This window comes from Sus scrofa, chromosome 1 (genome assembly GCF_054392235.1).
Source record: "Sus scrofa isolate SSC_HxYL_T2T_F1_AM1 chromosome 1, Sscrofa_HxYL_maternal_Yorkshire_Landrace_v2.0, whole genome shotgun sequence".
NCBI classification, from domain to species: domain Eukaryota; kingdom Metazoa; phylum Chordata; class Mammalia; order Artiodactyla; family Suidae; genus Sus; species Sus scrofa.
The window spans coordinates 280,353,161-280,376,240 of record NC_139383.1 but is presented as its reverse complement, the minus strand read 5'-3'; the positions used below and the strand labels follow the sequence as shown (position 1 = coordinate 280,376,240).

The 23,080-nt window shown below is 47.1% G+C and overlaps 1 protein-coding gene across 15 annotated transcripts in view; it reads right to left on the bottom strand.

The window, feature by feature from the left end:
* The window catches only part of MVB12B (multivesicular body subunit 12B), a 492,693-nt gene that overhangs the window by 169,244 nt on the left and 300,369 nt on the right, over positions 1 to 23,080 (bottom strand). For 2 of the 15 annotated variants that reach the window (XM_084996568.1, XM_084996632.1), the window contains exon 1: positions 500 to 868. The exons of 10 other annotated variants lie outside the window; for them this stretch is intronic. In XM_084996568.1, coding sequence (XP_084852694.1) covers positions 500 to 583 — 84 coding nt within the window. In that variant the 5' untranslated portion in view covers positions 584 to 868. Of the gene's footprint in view, positions 1 to 499; positions 915 to 1,040; positions 1,173 to 23,080 lie in introns of those variants that run through there. 3 more of the 15 variants (XM_084996558.1, XM_021068965.2, XM_084996627.1) reach the window with 3 other exon arrangements.

Here is a 23,080-nt window from a genome sequence, read left to right as displayed (position 1 = left end):
GCTCAAGTCACAGATGAGGCCGCACCCCAGATCACGCCCGAGGCTCAGGTGCAATCAGCTCGGCAGCCACGTGACCAGAGGGAGCTGGACCCCGGCCTGGGCCAGTGAAACGACTGTCCAGGTCTGTGCAGGTGGCCACCGTGCCGCTGCACAGGTGGGCTGCCTCAGCTCTCACCAGGGCCGACCTGGCTCTTGGAGGGCCGCACCTGCCCCAGCCTGGGGGGCGCTGCTCGCACCCCGGTCCCCGAGCTCCCTCGCCAGCGGGCCACAAGGCCAAACCCGGGACTGGAAGCCGCGGTGCGCGCAGGGCCGCGCAGAGGCCGCCAGGCCTGTCCCTGCAGCCGGCCGGGCACGGAGCCCGCAGGCCTCGGCGCGGCCCGGCTCCGCCCGCCCGCCCGCCCCTCGGCCCGGGGCCCGCGCCCGCCCGCCCGCCTGCCGGAGCTGCAGGGCTGGTTCGGCCGAGCCTCCGCGGCACCCGGCTCGCCCGGCCTCACTTAACTGTTCCCCGCTGGGGTGGTGGCGGCGGCGGCGGCTGCGGCGGCGGCGGGTCCCGGCTCCGTCTCACGCAGAAGCAGCTTCTCATCGCCCGGGCGGCGCGGAAGGGGCCGGGCCCGGGGCCCAGGCGGCGGGGCCGGCGCCGCAGCTCGAGCGCGAGCCTCACCGGGTAGCGGCGGCTGCGGCGGCGGCGGCGGCGGCGGCAGGGGCGGGGCGCGGCCTGGCGGCGGCGGCGACAACGGCAGCAGCGGCTCCCTCCGCGGGCCGCGGCGGCGGCGGCGGCGGCGGGCCCGGCTCCGGGCCTCCCAGCTCTGGCGCTGGCTCCGGGGGAGGCGCCGGGCGCCCGCGGCTGGCTCGGGCGGGAGGAGGGAGCGGGAGCCCTTGCGTCCGGAGCCCGCGCCGCCGCCCCGGCGGGCACCCCGCCTCCCCCACGGCCCGGCCCGTTAGCCCCGGGCAGGGCCCAGGCGCTGACGAACCGGCCTCTCCGAGTCCGCAGGCGGCCTCTAGCCCAGCCCAGCCCCCCAGGACCTCGGGCGTCTCGGAGCCTGGGCCCCAACTCCCCCCTCCCCCAAGTTGCTCTTCCCGGGACCCGCGGACTCCAGGGCTCTCCTAGGCCTCACTGTATCCTAGACCAGTCCTTCAGCACAGCCTTCGATCCCTGAGGCCTCTCAGCGCCTGGGCTAACCACACACACACACAGCGTCTTGCAGGGTCACCCAGCTCTCCTAAGCTTTACTGAACCCCAGGCCAATCCTTCAGCTCAGCTCACTCCAATTAGGGAAACCCCACTGGCCCAGCTGACCCAACGCAAGCTTAGCCTGGCCCCAGTCCCCGCTGCTCACACCAGGCCTCTCAAATTGACTCCAATCACCTAGCAATTCCTGCCTCCCCCTTATGCTGCTCCAATGATCTACCCACAGAGGTCTAGAGCCAGGAATAAGGGGCTGGTCTCCGGGAAGCATCTACAAGAAGTTTAAGCAGACCTAGAGCCCTAGAGTACTTAGGAAAAGGTACAAGCCCGAGGATAAAATGGAGCTGGATGAGGAGAGGGATCCAGAGCTTGACCCTCAGAGTGGCTACTGTGACAGGTGGGAGCAGACTGTGCACCCTTAACTAAAAAGGCCCTACACAGCCCAGCCAGACACCCCCAGGCAGAGGCCAGCATGCTGTCTGAAAGAATTCTGTTCAGGAGGCTGGAGTATTTACAGCTGAGGACCATGCAGGACTGATCAGCATCAGTTCGCTAATGCATCAAATCTAATTTTCACATATTCTAGACTTTTCTGAAATAGCTGTTTGTTCCTAAAGAAAAGAGTGCCAGGAAGAAGTGGCTGTTGGGTAAAATGTCCAGTGGGGAAGCCTTGCTAGTGTGTCCATTCCAAGCATCTGTATCACTCAAAACTGCCACTGATCCAGATGATTTTACAGGCAAGTTCTATCAAACCTTTAAGGGACAGATAATCCCGATGGTATTTAAACTGTTGCACAGCAATAACAGAAACTTTTCCATTTCACTCCTCAAGTTTAGCATAACTCTGATACCAAATCTGACAAGAGATAATACCAAAAAGGAGAAATAGATCAATTACAGAACACTAATCCACAGAGAATTTAATACGGTTTTTTGTTTTGTTTTGTTTTGTTTTGTTTTTGAAAAAGAGGTTCTGTAGCAGTCAAATAACTTAAGAAAATGCTGAATGCCATTTACAGTCTCATTTTTGGAGGATCACAATAAGTATCACTATATTAAGGTCTCTGTGAAGTCCAAGAGTAAAGAAACCTGATTAATCTGGCATTTCCCAAACTCATCTGAACCAGGACCACATCTTCATAGTTCACCAGTCAATCTCTAACATGTGAATTACTGTTCTTATAAATCAACCCACATAGGTATATGGTAGTTACAAAACGGGTAAATAAAATTTTGGCAACTTGAATCCAATTTTCTGTGAAGCAAGTCAAAATCCACCATAATCAAGCAAGATTTATTCCAAAAGTGCAAAAATAATTCAACACTGGGGAGTTTGTAAATTCACTGCATTGTTTGTTTGTTTTTAATTCACTTCATTGTTAAAGAAAAATACATCACAGGATATTATTAACAGGAGAAACACTTTAAAAATATTTGATAACTTTGATACCAACTCAATAAAGTAGGAAGAAAATTAAAACTTGATGAAGTTCATTTATCATAAGACTTCAACAAACATATTTAAAAATGAAACACTAAAGATGATTCTCATTTAAGTCAGAAACAAAACAAGAATGCCTGTTACAACTGCTACAAACTAAAGCCAATGCAATAAGATAAGAAAAATAAATAAATACAAATAATGGAAAGGAAGAGACAAAACAGTCATTATTTGTTCATGACATAAATGCATACCTAAAAATAAAAATTGGACAGAATCAACTAAAAAGCTTAGAGAAGTTCCCTGGTGGTACAGTGGGTTAAGGATCTGGCATCATCACTGCTGTGGCTCAGGTTGCAGCTGTCATGCTGGTTTGATCCCTGGCCTTGGAATTTCCATATACTGCAGGTGCAGCTGAAAAATAAATAAAATAAAAAGCTTAGAGACTTTGGTAAAGTGGCTAGTTACAAGATAAAAACAAAAATCAATGGCTTTCCTAAATGTTAAGGGAAAAAGCCTCTTTCCACACAGAGGGACTTCCACCAGAAAAAAGACTCATGGCCTCTCTCTACTGCAGGGGACAATGAATGACTTATAGGATTAAGTTCTGGAGAAGGAATTGGACAAGAACAGATGTTTCTGAGTTCTTTTTGGCTTTGGCTGACTGTAAACAGCAAATATTTTCACGTGTTCTCCATCATGTCGTCAGTGGACCTGTTTCTAGAGCAGAGAGATACTATTTGTCCAGCGCTACCTGCTTCTATAGAGATAAATCTATCCAATTCAGGGAGAGACAGAGCAAGCTCACTTGGCTACAAATTGAAAGCTACATTTTCCAGTCAACTTTATCAGTAATGAAGGTAGTACTTTTATCTCCTGTCTCCTGGGCCTATGGGTCAGTTTTTTCCAAATTCAGAACAGAAAGAGAAATATTACTTATAAGATCCCCTGAATACAATACTAAATAGTTGTGATTTCCATTTAGAAAGTACGGCTTTTTTAAAAAAAGATTATATGCCAGTAGCAATGAATTCTACAAAATACCTAGGCATAAACTTATTAACAAGAAATGGCAATGCCTATCGAAACAAAACAAAACAAAACTATAAAAATCTGGAGTTCCCGTCGTGGCGCAGTGGTTAACGAATCCGACTAGGAACCATGAGGTTGCGGGTTCAGTCCCTGCCCTTGCTCAGTGGGTTAACGATCCGGCGTTGCCGTGAGCTGTGGTGTAAGTTGCAGACATGGCTCGGATTCCACGTTGCTGTGGCTCTGGTGTAGGCCAGTGGCTACAGCTCCGATTGGACCCCTAGCCTGGGAATCTCCATATGCCGTGGGAGCGGCCCAAGAAATAGCAAAAAAATGACCAAAAAAAAAACTATAAAAATCTTACTCAAGGACCTAAGTCCTAAGTTAAAGGAAAAACATAAAAAAATCCCTGGGCAGGAAATCTCAACACTGCAAAGGGGTGATATTTCCTCAACTCAATTTATAAATTTAGTGGAATCCAAATCAAAGAACCAATATGATTTGGGGGGAACATGACAAAATTATTTTAAAACTTTTCCTGATAAATAAATATGGGGTAATATTCAGGAAATATTTGAAAATGAATAATAATATATTTATCATTATAAGACCATTATTCATAATAATGACTATAAAATATAATGCAAAATTTCGGTAAGTAAAATTGTGGGCCCTTAGTATAAGTTCCCTACTTGTAAATGCTTGTTTCTATCCACTGATCTATTTGTGTATTCCTAATATCCCTCTCCAAAACACATATCTTGCCTAGACAACTTTAATAATTTCCTTACTGATCTCCTGGCTTTGCCTCCATCCCAACAATGGAAAATAGCAACCAATGATCATTTAATTATAATAATAATAAATGCAAGTCACTCCTTCGCTTAAAGTCCTCCAATGACTTTCCACAAAATAAAATAAAATTCAAATGCTCCAACATGACCTACAAGATCCCATGCTGTCTAGACCTTGCTTGACCCTCCATCCTCTTCTCAGCTCTTCCAGCCACACTGGTTTCCTTTTATACCCTGAAACATCAAAGCTCTTTCTTCTCCGGGGGATTTCAACTAGAGAATTCCTACTTCCCACGTTTACAGGCCCTGTGCTCTTCTCATCCTTAAACTCTCAGCTCAAATGTCACCTCCTTGGAGGCCTTCACTGGTCATCTATTTAAGTAGGTCCCCAGTGTTTTCATACCACATCAGTTCATTTCCTGCTTATCACTCATTATCACAATTTGGAACTATTTACTGTTTGTTTACCGGTTCAACTGTTAGTCTACCCCCTACACTAAAAGCTCCACAGAAGTATCTATTCATCAAGCATACATGTGCCACACATCCTAGCCTCTCCATAAACATGTATTTAATAGATAGGTGTGTCCACACTGAATATGTGCATACCATCTGCCAACGTGTAATAAGTATCCACACTAAACAATCAGGCAAGTGTACACAGATGTATGTACAAGGATAATTATTTCAGCATTGCTTATAATGAGAAAATATTGGATAATCCTAAATGTCTAGCAATGGAAGATTAAGTTGTTTAAAAAGAAGCAGTACTGACATAGAAAGACACCTTGGAATTTCCTTTTTTTTTTTTTTTTTTCGTCTTTTTGCCATTGTATTGGGCTGTTCCTGCGGCATATGGAGGTTCCCAGGCTAGGGGTCGAATCAGAGCTGTAGCCGCCGGCCACAGCCACAGCTACAGCAACTCAGGATCCGAGCCGCATCTGTGACCTACACCACAGCTCATGGCAACCTCGGATCTTTAACCCCCTGAGCAAGGCCAGGGATTGAACCCGCAACTTCATGGTTCCTGGTTGGATTCGTTAACCAATGAGCCATGACGGGAACTCCAGAAATATATCTTGGATTTTAAGTAAAAAAAAAAAATCAAGTTATAGAACAGAATGCATGTATTCTATGATTTATTTACAATTCTACATGTATTTGTGCTTATTTACATGTATTAACATATGCATACAATACTTGGAAAAATGTACACCAAACATTAACAGTGGCTACATCTGGGAAGAAGGGAAAGACTTTCCTCTCCTATTTTAGGATAACTACAGATCTTCCTCGTCTGACAGTAGGGTTACACCCCAATAGGTCTATCATAAATTGAAACTATCATAAGTCAAAAATGCAGTTAATACAGCACCAGGACTTCCTGTCATGGCTCAGCAGAAACAAATCTGACTAGTATCCATGAGGACGAAGTGTTCGATCCCCAGCTTCACTCAGTGGGTTAAGGGTTCGGCATTGCCGTGAGCTGTGACGTAGGATGCAGACAATGACTCAGATCTGGTGTTGCTGTGGCTGTGGCATAGGGCAGCTGCTACAGCTCCAATTCGACCCCTAGCCTAGGAAACTCCATATGCTGCAAGTGCAGCCCTAAAAAGACAAAAAAAAAAAAAAAAAAAAAATCACCAAACATCAAAGCTTAGTCCAGACTACTTTAAAGTGCCCAGAAAACTTTCTTTAGCCTACAATTAGGCAGCATCCTCTAACTCCAAGCCCATTTTCCAGTAAAGTGTTGAATAGCTCCTGTAATTTATTAAATACTGTATCAAAAGTGAACAAACAGAATGGTTGTATGGTTATAGAATGGTTGCAAGTATGCTGGGCTTTTATCCTTGTGACCTCCCTGCCATTGCTCAGCATCACAAGAGAGCATTCTTCCTAGGCACATCACTAGCCCAAGAAAAGAGCAAAATTCAAAATTCAAAGTACAGTTCCTACTGAATGCGGGTCACTTCTGCACCATTGTAAAGTTGAAAAATTGTAACTGAACCATCATGAAGTCAGGGACCATCTGTGTATCCATATTTTAGTGTATTTAGGAAGATGGACGCATATAGGCTATATGATCCCATGAACCAAAAATGGGTCACTTGACTAACTGTAAGGGAGGCAAGGACACTGGCTTTGTCAGTCACGGTCTGAGGCTGCCCATGTCGCCAGGCCAATAAAAATCATGGTTCCCTTGGGAAACAGTAGAGAGGTTCCTCAGAAAATTAAAAACAGAACTACCAGCAATCCTACTTCCGGATATATATCCCAAAGATATAAAAACAGCATCTCAGAAAGATCTGCACTCCTATGCTCACTGCAGCATTATAACAGCCAAGATGTGGGAAAAACCTAAGTGTCCCTAATGGACGAAGGGATAAAGAAAGTGTGAGACAGACATAGATACAGATATGTAAAATGGAATATTATTCAGCCATCAAAAAGAAGGAAATCCTACCATCTGTGGCAATATGGATGAATCCTGAGACTACTGACCTCAGGAAAGTAAGTCAGACAGAGAAAGTCAAACACTACATGAGCTCATCTACAGGTAGAATCTAAAAAAAAAAAAAAACTGAACGCATAGAAACAGAGAGTGAATTGGTAGCTGGCAGGGGCAGGGTGGGAGGATGGGTGAAGAAGGTCAAAGGGTTCAAACATCCAGCTGCAAGATGAGTAAGTCCTAGGGATTTAACATACAGTATGGTGACTATAGTTAACTGGACTATATACTAGAAAGATGAGAGCAGACCTTATAAGTTCTCACCACACACACACACACACACAAATGCCAACCATAAGGTGATGAATGTGCTATTGCGATCACTGCACAATATATACGTCTATGAAATCATGTTTTACACCTTAAACTTACACAGTGTGATATACCTCAATAAAGCTGGAAAAAGGCAAAATAAAAAATAATCTGTTTCTTTCTTTTTTTTTTTTTTGGCTTTTCAGGGGTGCACCCATGGCATATGTAGGTTCCCAGGGCAGGGGTCCAATGGGAGCTACAGCTGCCAGCCTGCGCCACAGCCACAGCAACACCAGATCTGAAACTTGTCTGTGATCCACAGCACTGCTCACGGCAACGCCGGATCCCTAACCCACTGAGCGAGGCCAGGGATCAAACCCCAACCTCATGGTTCCTAGTTAGATTTGTTTGAACTCCTGTTTCTTTCTTAAGGAGAAAGGCCAACAGGATTTTTAAACATTTTAATAATGAACATATATATCCTTTATAGTCAGGGGAAAAAAAAATGTCAGTGTATTTCAGAAGTGATAAGATCCCAGAAGGTGGTCAATACCAAACGGTGCTTGTTCTGAGAGAGGTGGGCAGAGTACAGGGAAAAGTTTGGAGCCACCAGGCCAAGCCCACAGAGGTAAGGGACCAAGGGCAGCAGCATCCTAAACCTGAGACTGCCACTGATCACTTGTGCCCTTTTTGGCCCTCTCTCAATTAATAAATACATCATTGCTCCTGAGGCTGTTCTGCAGTATTGATCCTTAGGAACTAGAATGGATTGATTCTGCCTTGAGATCGGAGGGTAAACTCTCATCAGTTACCAGTCTTGCTGGCTAAACAGAACGTTCCCCTGATCTGCACAGTTCTGAATCCGATCTGTGCTCTCAGATGGAACCCAGATGCTTGTGGGAGCAGAAGGCAGGCAGGGGGAATGAGCACGTTTGTGGGGCAGGTGTCTAAATGGGGCTGCCTCTCTTTCACAAGAGTCTGACTGGAAGGATGTGAAAAATAAACATGGCATAACCATACACTGTGCTGTTGAAACTAAGAAACCATAACCACGCGCAGAAAAGCTCTTATCATGACAGATCCCAAGTGTGGTTCTTTCAATGCCCTCCGTCATCAAGAGGAGACTGACCTGGGGAACTGGCACGCAGAGGGCATTCAAGAGTCCCTTCCTTTTCTTTCCACTCTAAGAGTCATGAAGGTGGGCACCTTAGGAATTTCGTCTTTCTTTTCATCACTTCAGGGCTCCGTAGGTACTCACAAACAAATGTTTCTTGAATGAACAATGTCAGTTCTCAATAGCAGTTAGAAATCATGCTAATTTCCATTCTTAGGGCACTTCCTCTGTGCCAGGCACCGGCTAGGCCCTTCTGCAGAAATTATTTCCCTCAACACAGACAGCGAAGCAGGGGCTGGGATCCCCATGTTACAATTACGGAAACTGGGGCTTCCTAAGTCATGTTGGGCTACGTGGGGGTCGGAAGCATCACGCTCCAAATCAAATGCCTGTAACCGCACTGTACAAAACTCTCAAACAGGATTCCCAGAGTGCTGGAGAATGTTCGGATGGACAGAGCCCTGCCAGTCTATGGATAACACTTATTTCTTCAATCCCTCACTGGGAGTCCTGGCCAGCCTTCTGGATTTAGAGAGATGAACAGAGTCGGTTTTGCCCTCAAGATTCTCAGTCTGGAGGGGATTCGGATTCTGTTGGCCAGCAATCCTTTGGTCATCAATAACAGAAAGGCACTCAAGGCAGCTTAGGCAAAAAAAAAAAAAAAAAAAAAAGATTCATGGAACAAATGGGGATTTTCATGGGAGCAGTCACAGGGCAGGAAAATTCCAGGGCTTTTCCAAGGTCACATGTCCTCCTGTTACTTCTTCTATGTCTGCCTCTCTTCTTCATCCTTTGTAACAGACCACTTTTCTTTTCTCCCTGTTCACAAGCTAACAGGGCTGCCACGATGGTACCCTCAGCCCATCAGTTCCAGTGATCCACGGACACGCACAAGCATCTCCAAGCCCTAATTCCAGACTTAGTGGGAGAGAACCTGAAAGGTCCAGTAGTGGTCAGGTCTACCCTGGACCCAATGCCCTGAAACAAAGGGTTGGGTTATAGCTGTTTACCTACTGCCGTGGGCCAGGCACAGTCGCTTGCAAAAATTTTCTCCCCATCTGTGGCTTGTTTTCTTATTCCCTTGAGGCCATGGATTTTTAATAATGACATTTGAAAACTCAAAGCCAAGAAGTCAATCCTTTTTGTCTGTTGATTTTACTTTGTATTATTTCTTTCCTGAGGTACCAAGCCTCAGAGAAGAGGCTTTAACGAGGGAAGAGGTGCAGGTTGAGGTGCTAGAAGGGAACTGCCAAAGAGGCAACACCTTGGATAATATTTCAAAATATTTATCAGTGACACAGGTATTATACGATGGTGTGAAGTAATCTGCCCCAGCGTTTCAATACATACAGTCAAAGTGCTGCTGTAGTAGTGAGAATAGATATATTCATTCTTCCAGAAAGAAGTGATAGAAGCGAAAGAAGCGCCTGTCTTGGACGGCTCTGGTCTTTGAAGAACAAGGAGCCGTCCAAGATGGGCGAAGGAGGAAAGGTGTGGACACGTGCAGAGCGTAGAGAGGTTTGCTGGAATTGCTGAGTGAGAGAGAGCGAGAGCGAGAGCGAGAGCGAGAGCTAGAGCGAGAGAGAGAGAGAGGGGGGGGGGGGTTACGTGGTGGCCAAGGAGAGCTGGAAGGCGCTGATGTCCCAGGCTATGGGGCCTTTGGGAGCCACATCCCACATCATCTCATCCAAAAAATGATCTTAAAAACCAGCCTGATGATGATGACTCTGAAATTCATGTCTCTAGCCTGGTCTTCTTCCCTGAACTCCAAACATGGATATCTAACAGCTTCCCTGACAAATCAGTGTCTCGTGGGCACCTCCAGGGTAACCCGTCCCTCCCCCAGTCTTCCCCACCTCGGCTGCTGGAAACTCCATCCAGAGACCTGGGAGCATCTTTGCCGCCCACCTCCCTCCCCTTTTCTCTCTTACACCCCACGTCTATTGTGTGAGCCTCCAGGCCCAGGGCAGGTGCCTCGACAGAGGGCGGAGTTTATTTTTATCTGCATGGAAGAGGACAGAGAATGTTCCATTCGAAGGAACATTCTGGTCAGAGCCCAGGAGGTAGGTTCTCCAGACAGACAGGACCTGTGCAGACGGCCCGGGAATAGGAGGAGGAGGAGGCCTTGCATGCAGATGACAGGGAGGCCAGGCTGCCCGAAGGTGGTGGGACGGGGGAAGGCTGGAGAAGCACGGGGAGTCCTGCCAGCTCCTGAAGGGCCTGACAAAGGTTCTCTAGGTTCCCCAGCTCACCCTGCAGGCTCCCTGTGGCCTGTCACCCATCTCCAAGTCATATGCCTGCTCCTGCATTCATGCAGATTCCTGCCCTTTGCCTATGTGGCCGCCCTGGGCTCTCTGTGTTTGGCTCTGGACCTTGGCTGCTGTTGTTCACCGAGCCCCGCAGGCTCCAAATACCAGTTCATGGGCCAGTGCTTGTCAATGAGACAGAAAATGCAAATAGAGAAATGAGAAAAGTAAAGACAATGTGGCCTTACATAAGCAGAACTGCACTTCTGCCTGTTTGTTACCGTGTCACAGGAAAACGGCTGGACATGATGTGAGTGCAATGTTTGGAATGCTCTTAAGCTACCCGGTGAGCAGAGAATTCACTCTGGGAGCCCGAAGGGGCAAGACGCCTCTAACAGGTTAACAGTTATTACAATAAAAGACCTGTCAAGTGACCCATCGAGAGGCACATGATGTGAGGATTAAGCTATCACAGCAAAAGGAGACCAAGAGTGATTTCTATTGTGACTCCCATATTGAAAGTTTGGAGGATGATTCTTTGAATGAAAAGTGGTAATTTGCCTCAAGCAGCTTCTCACATGGGCAACTCAGAATAGCTCACTTACTTAACAATGATGAAGATTCTCAAGGGCAATTCAGGGAGCACAAAATGCACAGTGCCCATGCACATTTGGCTAGTGTGTCTATGCATGCACGTGGTGCGTGTGCACGGATGATGTGTGTAAAGTTGTCAACTGTCTTTTCCATGAGAGGAATGTTCTATATGGTGCTATTATTTCCTTCCTTTTTTTTTTTTTTTTGTCTCTCTAGGGCCACACCCGCAACATATGGAGGTTCCCAGGCTAGGGGTCCAGTCGGAGTGTAGCTGCCAGCCAACGCCACAGCCACAGCAACGTGGGATCCGAGATGTGTCTGTGACCTACACCACAGCTCATGGCCATGCTGGATCCTTAACCCACTGAGGGAAGCCAGGGATTGAACCCATGTCCTCATGGATGCTAGTCGGGTTCATTAACCTCTGAGCCGCGACGGGAACTCCTCCTTCCAATTTTTAGGAATTAAGATGTCCTTTATTTTATGAAATAATGGTGATGGTACATATTTATGAGACAAAATAGCTCTTTTACTTATTATTTTTTTCTTTTTTCTTTTTTTGGCTGCCCCACAGCATATGGAGTTCCCAGGCTAGGGATCAGATCCCAGGCACAGTTGTGACCTACACTGCAAGTGGCAGTGCCTGATTCTTTAACTCTCTATGCTGGGGCCGGGGAATCAAACCTGGGTCCTAGTGCTGGAGAGACACCTCTGATCTTATTCTTTTCCATGATAGGCTATAACAAAATACTGAATATAGTTTCCTGTGCTATACTGTAGATCCTTGTTGTTTATTTATTTTATATATAGTAGTATGTGTATATCTATTAATTCTAAACTCCTAATTTCTTTCTCCCCCATTACCCTTTTGGTAACCATAAATTTATTTTCTATGTCTTTGAGTCTGTTTCTGTTTTGTAAATAATCTCATTTGTATTTTTTTTTTTTTAGTTTCCACATATAAGTGATGTCAGGATATTTGTCTTTCTCTGTCTGACTTCACTTAGTATGATAATCTCTAGGTCCATCCATGTGGCTGCAAATGGTATGATTTTACCCTTCTTTATGGCTGAGTAATATTCCATATGTACACATCTTCTTTATCCATTCATCTGCTGTTGGATGCTTATGTTGCTTCCACATCTTGGCTATTATAAATAGTGCTGCTAAGAACACTGGGGTGCATGTATCTTTTCTTTCTTTCTTTTTTTTTGCTTTTTATTATTATTTTTTTAGTAGTTATTTCCCCTATACAATTTTGTTCTACTGTACAGCATGGTGACCCAGTTACACATACATGTATACATTCTTTTTTCTCACATTATCATGCTCCATCATAAGTGACTATACATAGCCCGGTGCTACACAGCAGGATCTCATTGCTAATCCATCCCAAAGGCAATAGTTTATATCTATTAACCCCAAGCTCCCCAACCACGTCACTCCCTCCCCCTCCCCCTTGGCAACCACAAGTCTATTCTCCAAGTCCATGATTTTTTTCTGTGGAAAGGTTCATTTGTGCCTTATATTAGATTCCAGATATAAGTGCTATCATATGGTATGTGTCTTTCTCTTTCTGACTTACTTCACTCAGTATGAGAGTCTCTGGTCCCATCCAACATGTGTCTTTTCTAAATTAGAGTTTCTGTCTTTTCTATACATATGCCCAGGAGTGGGATTATAGGATTTTATGGCAACTTCCATTTTCAGTTTTTTAAGGAACCTCCACACTATTCTCCATAGTGGCTGCACCAATTTACATTCCCACCAACAGTGTAGGAGGGTTCCCTTTTGTCCACACCCTCTCCAGCATTTGTTATTTGTAGACTTTTTGATGATGGCCCTTCTGAAAGGTATGAGGTAAACATTTGATTTTTGAACCCTTGACTTTGGCTTTGACCTGAGATTCCCTTCAGCACACAACTTTCAGCATATTTTGTTCCAGAAGGTAAAATCTGCCCAGCACTTAAGGCCACAAGTGACAAACTGAAAGCAAAAGAAGTTAGGCTACAATTTCAGAACCTAACCATAGCTGGGCTTCCTACCACTCATGACTCACTTTTTTTTTTTTTTAGTAACCAGAGTGCTGACTCATAATATAGAGTCTATTGCCACCTGTGATAGAGACTGTTGGGAGCTCTCAGACATATCTGCGTGCTCTTTCACATTTCCCAGCCTCCCTTGTGGTTAGCTGGGCCACGGGACTAGTTCTAGCCAGTGGGACGTGAGCTAAGTGATGTGCGTTACTTCCAGTTAAGGCAGATGAGTACCTGGGGCCCCCTCCATCCTCTCTTCTCTTTCTACCTGTCCCTGGATAGACGGCATCACAGTGACCTTGAAGCTACAAGATGATGGTGTCACAAGGTGGAGGCAGCCCAAGCTTCTGAGTTGCCACTTAGAGGAAACCCAGCAGACACACGGTAGACTGTGGTGGAAGAAGAACATAAGCTTCTATTGTGGGAAGCCACTGCCATTTGGGGTTTTATTTGCTACTGCAGCATAACCTATACAATTCTTACGGACACACCACCTTGCTAAAACACCTACCAGTGCCTTCGCATTCAGAAAAAAAAGTCAGAAATCTTTCCCTTGGCCTACAAATCCCGACACCTTGTGCCCCTGCAACACCCCTTGCCATCCTCTCCTGCCCCCTGTTCCCACACTCACTATACTCTAGCCACACCAGCCTTGAAGGATGCTCAAACACACCAAGCTCACTCTCACGTTAGGGCGTCTCCACTGGCAATTCTTTCTGCCTGGACTATTCTGCTGCCAGCTCTGACTCCTTCCTGACCTTCGTCTCACCTTAAATGCCTCCGATCACCTGAGTTGAAAGGACTCCATCTATCCCTCTGTTTCATCGTGCCTTATTTTCTTCCTGGCACTTATCACTGCCTGGTATTGCCTTTTTTATTTAATTGTTTGTTTGTTTCCTGTCTTGCCTGTCCTGTTTACCACTGGGTCCTCAGTGCCTGACAAAGAGCCGGGGGCACCGGTGGGGCTCAAGGTCGGTTGGTTGAATAAATGGACGAATGAACGAATGATACAGCACTCTCTCCGGGGTCTGCCCAAGGACTCCTCTGCACCTCGTAAAGCAATAGGACAGTATTCCTGTTGTCTTCCACCATGTGACGAGCCTTCCCCAAACACGGGCTTACAATAATAGCCATTGTTTACTTTGCTCACAAATCTGGGGGCTGACTGGGTTCTCCTAGGCAGTTCTCACCTGGGGTACCTCGTGAGGGTATATTCAGACGATGCCTGGGGCCCTAAAGACCCCTGGCTGACCACATGCCCCATTCCTGGACCGACAAGACTCAGACCCCTGGGGTTTATTCCACTCATGTGCTGTGTGGCTTTAGGCAAGTTCCTTAATCTCTTTGAGTTCACAATTTTTGTATGTATAATAGAAGCGGAAATGATAATACTTAACCATTTATCGAACATCTACTATGTTCCAGGCACCGTACATGCTAAACTCTTTCCATGCCTATCTCACAGAATTCTTCGAACAGCCTGTTTTGTAGGTATTCCTATTACAGGACCTACTTATTTTAAAGATGAAGAAATAGGTTCAGAGAAATTAAGTGTTTTGCTCAAAGGTACATAGCTAATCATATCAGATACTGAGGGGTTCCCTAGAGGATGGAAACAGACCCCCCACACACACACCCCTGAATGTGGCTGCTCACCTTGGAGACCTGCTGTGGACACCCTTTCCTAGAATGCGGAGGCTCAAACTGGGCAGCAAGAAACAATGGCCTGCAGGAAACAACTGCCTGCATAGATTAACCTCCTACAAGGATTAACTGCCCTCTGTCATGGGACTCGACCCCCTACCCCTCCCTTGACTGTGCCCTCCTTCTTCGTCGTTCCTGCCACGAGTCCCTGCCATGAACTCCATCCAGCCACAGATTCCCACCCTGGATCCTTTATAAGCCTGGCACCTCCTCACAGTCAGGGCTGGAGCCCGTGCCCCTCTGATGCCTTAATAAATCCCTTTGGCTTTACTAACTTGGCCTAGTGTGTTCCTCCCTCGACAAACCTAACAGATACTTCTAGTCGACGTGGTACCTTGGGTGGATACGGGAACTTCCCCCTCCTACTTTGCACACATTAAAATGCTGGACCAAACAGAACCCCCAAAATGTAAATGCATAGCAAAATTCAAAGCCGAGAAAGACGAAGCCCCAAGAATAAAGAGGGGATTCAGAATCAGGTCGTGACCATGATCTGAGGTTGAGGGGCTTCCTGGGGAAGCAGGGGGCGTTGGGAGCCTTGGGCCCTATGAACACAATGGGCTGGAACGGAGCAATGTCCACAGAGCCAGGAGCCACAGGGAAGGATTTGTTAAGTGAGAGAGACACCAGGACAACTTGGCCCAGGGCTCTCTGCCACCATGTGTCTGATGAGTAGCCAGAGGCCCCGAGACCTTTAGCTGAGCTGGATCATCCAAGTGACGTGACTAAGTCAGGCCTGGGGCAGGGGTTCAACTTGGCCACCAGATCCCTCTCCTGTGTACTGACCATCAGGCACTGTCAATTTATTTAAACAACCGACTTAAATTAACCATTTCTAGACACCTCTCAAGTTGTCCACTTCCTAAGTATCCACTCGAACAGTCTGTGAGAACTGAGAAAAGATAAAGCAGATAAAAAGAAACCTTGAGAAGTAAACAAAGCACTTGTAAATCAGGAAGGGATGAAAGTCTGAATTGCAAGGGCCATTAACGTGCTGGAGTTGGAGAACATTCCTTATCAAAACATGGAGATTGGAGCCAAAGCCAAGGTCAGAAGGGAACTTTGACCCTCAAAGAAATCTGTGGTGGAAGAATCAGGCCACAACTAAAGCTGTGTAACACCAGAGAAGATGACAGCACAAACATGGGAAATGGGAAGGAAAAAAGGAGCTAGTCACAAAGACATTTTTAGATTATGATGCGTCCAAGAGGATGCGGGCATGGAAATTAGGAAATGCCACAGCCATAAACAAACAAAGACAGAAACTCTACCTATCAAAACCCACGGGGAAAAATTTCTGTCCACTCATCTCTGAAAAAGCCAAAAGACTTGCCATCCACCTGAGCCCGGGGTGGAAAAGGAGACGGGAGTCCAGGGCCACAAAATGCACCCGTACAAAGCCTGGAGTCATGGAGACTTATCCCAGAAAATTAATAAGCAACCTCACTGGGACCCAGAGAAAAACCTTGGCATCCCCAGTGGAGGCAAGCTTCAAACTGCTCTATAGATACAACCCAGGGCACGTGGGACCCCCAGGCCCTAAGGGAAAACAAGCTTGGTGTGAGTTTACAGACCACGACTACGAAGCACGCGAGGAAACAAGCCACCAAGAGAAAGACCCAGTGGATGCATCTCAGGTGACACTTGGACCTCAAGACCTGGAAATGAAAAAACACCTTGAGAGCACCGTGCTCAGGCCTGCTCAGTGAAATAAAGCGAGGCGTGAAAGCCTAAGGCCAGAACCGGAGAGTCAGGAAACTGAACTGGCTGGTGTGTGGTAGGGAGAGCTGAGAGCCCAGCCCGGGTCCACAGCTGAGTGCAAACAAGGCGGGCGCTCAGGGCCTCTGTGATGGGCGGAGGGAGAGGAACAAAACAATTTCTGGCCTGAGCATCTCCTTCCTGTTTATTTCCCAAGAAAAAGTCCACTGCCTGAGTTAGAAACACCAGCGTCCACTGTCTTTTGACTGCGACCAATTTTTCAAAAAGAATAGATCAAAGTGCTTATTAACCACATTTACTGCAGGACTGATGGGAGAAAATAAGGGTTGGCTACTGCCCTGTGGGTACTAACTAGTGCCTGGATACAGACTCTACCTCAAAGCACAAGGACTGTTTTGTCACTTCTTTCCTCCCCCACTCCCTCCTTTCTTTCTCTCTCTCTCATGCATGCATGCATTCATTCTTGTTTCTTGGCCAAACACCCCCCAGGAATCCTGAGAGCAATCAGACAGACCTCAGTTCAAATCCTGGTTGCTAAAGTCATGACCAAGGCCCTGTGTCTCAGCTGCCTCGGCTCTTAGATGGAGATAATTATCACTCGCTCCAGGAGCCGAGAACACAGCACAGCCCGAGGGGGCTCTGGATGTGAGGGTCTCGCCCACCCCACTGCTCCAGGGCTCGGGGTGCAGATCTGTCTCAGCTGGAGAGAAAGTGCCCCCACCCCCGCGGGGGTGGGGGGTGCCGGACCCTGCGGAGACAAAGCCGCCTTCTGGATGACTCCACCTCCCAGACAGGCTGCTTCCTCCTCTCCCTGCCCCCACCACGGATTCCACTCAGTCCCATTGTTTTGCTTCTGTATCTGGTTTTGTGACAGTTTTAAAGACACCAACATGCCACAGAATTCACACCGGAGCCAGCCCAGCCTCAGCTGCGGCCCCTCACCGTCATCGCCAACATATGTTTAACCCGCTGTTCTTCTGCTTTTGTAAACACACGGTCTGCTTTCAAATCTCGAATTAACGTGATCCTTCCCCTCGCCTCCAAAACCCGGCCTGCCAGTCACACACTCGGTCAGATTTCAGATTCACAGACACACACAGGACGGGACTCATGGGCTCAGAGACCCGGAGGTGAGCAGATCCCGTTCCCCAGCCCACCCCCGCTGCCCCGACTCCCAGACAGAGGACTTCCTGGGTTACAAACTGACTCACGGACACACAACACAGTGGGGTGGATGCTGAATGCTGTCGGAGCCCCAAGAGCTCCAGCCTCACGGACTCAGAGGCACAGTCTCTGAAGGTCAGACACTCAGACAGACACACTGACACAGAAACACAGGCGCGCGATCATGCAACTGGAGGGACCCGCAGACCAGCCATGCATCCCCAGACATTATTATGGGCCAAGCTATCCTCCCTATATTTACATGTTGAAATCCTAAGCACCCCCCCGCCCCCCGGCCAAAGGTGAGTGTATTTGGACACCCAGTTTTAAAGGGGTGACTCAGGTCAAATGAAGCCACTGGCTGAGCCCGCATCCAACATGACTGGTGTCCTTATAAGAGGAGGAGATGGTGACCACAGATGGGCACAGGAGGAAGACCGCGTGGTGACCCGGGGAGAAGGTGGCACCTGCAAGCCAGGGCGAGCGGCCTCATAAGGACCCGAGCTGCCGCACCTTGACCTCACTGAGCCTCCAGGCTGTGAGGAAGTAAATTTCTGCTGTTTAAGCTTCCTGATCTGTGGTGACAGCCCTGGAAAATTAACACAGACATGGAGACTAAGTGACTTCCAACATCGCCCCCAAACACACCCCCAGGCCTGCGGCTGCGTCCTTCAGAGCCTCGCACAGAGCCCAGGGTCGGCCCATCCCACACGCACGGAGCCTGCTGGTGAGCCCCCTTCCCGACAGCCCCACTCTCGGCACAGGTCCCATCTTTTAGCATCACCAAGATGCAAGAAGATGCAAGAGGAGGGGGTACCCAGGGACTTCCTCCTGGGACAGCAAAACTGAAAAACATGGTAAAGATGATAGCTTAACACATCAACCGCCAACTGCACGTTCCCAGGGCTGTTCCAAACACTTTGCAGATGTTAACTCAAGCTTTTCGACAATTCTTTGAGGTAGGAACTATCATCAAAATCCTCATTCAAGGAGCTCCCACAGTGGCACAATGGGATTGGGAGCATCTTGGGAGCACTGAGACACAGGTTCAATCCCCGGTCTGGCACAGCAGGTTAAGGATCCAGTGTTGCCACAGCTGTGGCTTAGGTCACAATGGCCGCTTGGATCTGCTGGCCTGGGAGCTCCATATGCCACAGAGCGGCCAAAAATGAAAGAAACAAAAAACTCCCCACTCGAGAGATGGCAAAACTGGTGCACAGAGACATCAATTAACTTGCCTGAGATGACACAGCCAGCAAAAACACCAGAGCTGGGGCTTGAATTGGAGCAGACTGGCTCAAGTCTAGCTGTGGACCATGGGGCAACCTGCCACCACAATCAGAGACAGGGCCAAATTACAGAAGAGCTCAAATGCCTGGTCAAGAAGCAAATGGGCCAACACGCTGCCCCCAGAGTACAGACTTTCCCTGGGTCTCGAGGCCTCACAAAAACCCTGCATTCAGGACTGGCACCACAATTTGCGTGGCCCAGTGCAAAATGAAAACTTGGGCTCCTGGTTCAAAAAGCAGCAGGAGAGAGTAACAAAAATATTAAAATACAAAGCTTTTTCCTTTCTTGAGCGGTATCGCTTTTGATTTTTATGTGCTAGTTAATGCCACTCCAGGTAAAGATGTAATACAATTTAAAATTATTAGCATGAATTTTACCTTATATTTTGTAATACCAGTTTTTAAGTGCATATATAAAAGCATTTAACTGGTATGCAGGATCTCCAAAATTACATGCATATTTGGGAGCTCACCCAGATATATTTCTTTTTACCAGAGCAGCAGCAACAGGGCACAAAACGAACTCAACGGTTTTATTTCTTATGCATGTTCTCCTAGCACTGTCTACCTTGCGCTTACGGAGGATTAAGGAAGTATCGAGAAGAAAAGGAACTATGGTTGCTCTATCTTTTCTTTCCTTTGTGTCACTGTTTACAACCTAAGCGGTTGGTTAACACAGGAAAGGAACCTGAACATGAAAGGATGTGACAGGTTGCTCTGTCGTTTCTTAAAAGACCATCGTCTTCTTGCTAGTTCCAAGTAAATTCTTTTTTGGGGGGTGCGGGGGGCACACCCCCCAAACATTATGGAAGTTACCAGGCTAGGAGCTGAATTGGAGCTGCACCTGCCGGCCTATACCACAGCCACAGCAACACAGGATCCGAGCTGAGTCCGAGAACTACACCACAGCTCGAGGCAATAGCAGCTCTTAACCCACTGAGCTGGGCCAGGGATCAAATACAAATCCTCATGGATACTAGTCGGGTTTGTTACTGCTGAGCCACAACAGGAACTGCCCCAAGTAAGTTCTTATTTGAAGGAAAGTGTGACCACTTGAGGCTGTGGGCACCTTCTCATTGCCTGAAGTCTCACTGGGCTCCCACACATGGTGGGTCCACCAGAATTCTGGGCTTGGGGGGCATCGCAAATGCAAGCTGCTCACAGGGAGGCAAGGAACAGTGGACGCAAATATTGCCTGTGTCTCCTGCTCACAGGCGTGTCCCACCATCCCACTGGACTAAAAATAGGATGTGCATCTGGGGTTCCTGCTGTGGCGTGATGAGACTGGCAGCGTCTCTGTTCGATCCCTGGCCCTGGCCTGGCACAGTGAGTTAAAGGATCCAGTGTGGCCGCAGCTGCAGTGTAGGTTGAAACTGTGGCTCAGATCTGATCCCTGGCCTGGGAACTCCATGTGTCTTGATGTGGCCAAAAAAGAAAAAGAAAAAAAAATGAGGCTGGGCATCTGGACATGGGGTGTGGAGGTGGTTTCTTCTGCTCTCCAGGCCAAGACGTTGAGATGAGGGCAGAGGGGGGGACTAGGCTCAAAGGATCAAGTTGGAAACCCCTCCTAGCATGACAGTGTGAGATGCGGGGAGATGGGGGGAAGTGCTGCCCAAAGGTGGGCCAGGGTGTGGCCCCGAAACACCTATGTCAGTAGGAGTTGGTGCGAAGCAGAGACTGCTCTGTGATCACCAAGCCAGTTTCTCTTCCCCAGCACATGGTTAAACTATAGTTCCCAGCCTCCCTCCTAGTTAGGTGGGGCCATATGATTAAGTTCTGGCCAAGAGAATGTGAGGTATGGTCACTTCCAAGCCTGGCCCCTATAAGCCCCATGCTGTCTCTGGGGTCCCACTCAACAGCCAACTGCAGGAAAAGACAGGGCACCACAAGATAAGACAACCACAATATGAAGCGGGTCAGGACCCCTGAGTGACTGCATGGAGCAGAGCTTCCCCTCCCCCACCATGCACATGGAATTGTGACAAGAGTGAGAAGTTAACTTTTGTTAGGTTAAGGCTCTGAGATGGTGGGGGGTGTTAGTTACAGGGGTTACCTTCTCCAGACTGATGTACAGTTTCTGCCCCTCCCTCCTCCTCTGCTCCTGAAGGAGGACTGCCTACCAGAGGTAATCATGTGTATGCTTCTGGCTCCCCACTGTCTCTCGGCCAGTGGGGAGGGGGTTCACAAGCCAGACAGTCTGTTTTTCTCTTTATATACAATTCATTTTTTTGGACACACCCATGGCATATGGAAGTTCCCAGGCCAGGGATCGAACCTGTGCCACAGCAGTGCCAGATCCTTAACTCACGGAGCCACCTGTGAACTCCTATAAATAATTCATGTTTAATCACACAAGCATCCATAAGTACCTTCTTTTCCTCTTCTGTAAAAAACTCAGCAATATTAACAATAAAGATCAAGTCCCCTCTGACGCCTTCCCACTTACCTACCACCTTCCTACCATCACACACGGTCCTTTCCTGCAGCTGCTACTTAGTCCCCTTTGAATCATCCTTGCAGATACTTTACGCATTTATATTTATTTTAAAAAATGTCATGTATGCTTGGTTCTTTATCTCTACATTAAAAAGTGTCCTACTTTTTGCCACTTGTTTTATTTACCTAAATATCCCTTTATGTTATGCCCTATATTTATCTCATTCTTATAAATAATTGCATAGGACTTCATAGCACAGCCATGCTATGGTTTATTTGGCTAATCCTCTGTTGATGGACATTTAGGTTTTCTCCGATTTCTTCCCTTTCAAACCGTACAGCACTAAACATCCTTACACAGGCCCCCATGTGCACATGTGCAAACATGTTCTCTCGGGGAGATACTGGCACGTAGACTCATTGGCCTTCAAAGTGGTTGTGCCAATTTGTATTGTCATGAGCAGCAGTCAAGAGCCCCTATTTCCACACACCCTCACTAACATTTAATATCAAACTTCATTTTTTTGGCCAACCCAATGAGTGAAATATAGTTTGTGGCAGTTTAATGTTTTATTTCCTTGATTACTGGTGAAACTGAACATTTTTCAAGTTTATTGGCCATTTGAATTTCCTTTTCCATAAATCGACGGGGTTTGTTTGTTTTCTTTTTTTATCATTTGCAGAGTGCTCTATTGGGCCATTTGTCTTTTTCTTATTGATTAGTTAGAATTCTTTATATATTCTGGATGCTAATCTCTTATTTGTTATATAAATTGCAAATATTTTCTCCCGGGCTATTGCTTGTTTTTAGCTTGTTTATGGTGTCTGTTGTCATTTAGAAGGTTTACATTTTAGTGCAGTGAGCTCTATCAATTCTTTCTTTTATGCTGCTTGCTCTTGGCCGGTCTGTTGGCAGTGGTGACACAGTGAGGCAGGAAACACAGGCCCTCCCTCTGGTGGACAGATGAGCGCTCCTGATCCTCTTCTGAAACAACAGTAACTTCAAAGGATGCGTGCTGAGGATCTCAGACTTAACTTGGGGTGAGCAGGGAAACTTAGGGGCAGATGATGCCAGGAAAGAAGAAAGAGACTCCTTCTGCTGCGGAGAGAGGGGATCTGAGAGTCAGTGGAATGTTAGGAGGTGATTTCATTTTGTATCCTCTATGCTGGTGAAGCCAGACATAGGGTTTCTACTCCAAGTTCTCCAAGATCTGGCCTCTCTTTCTCACTTTCATTGTTAACGACTCCCCTTCACGTAGCCTTCACTCCGATTACATCAAATCCTTGACCAAACCAAAATCATACTGTCTGCCTCTAGGCCATTTAATAGGACTCTGGCTTTTAAGAGGAAAATCATGATGACACTTATTACAAGCCAGGCTCTGTGTTAGGTTTTTTGCATGCCATCTAATCAGTTGAGGTAAGTCAGTTATGTTGCAGTAACAAACAACTCCAAGATTCCAGGGTCTTACAACAGCCAACATCTATTTCCCACTCATGCTACCTGTCTGAGGTACACTGGCTGTGGCCTGGCAATATATTTTCTTTCTTCCAGGACCCAGGCCTC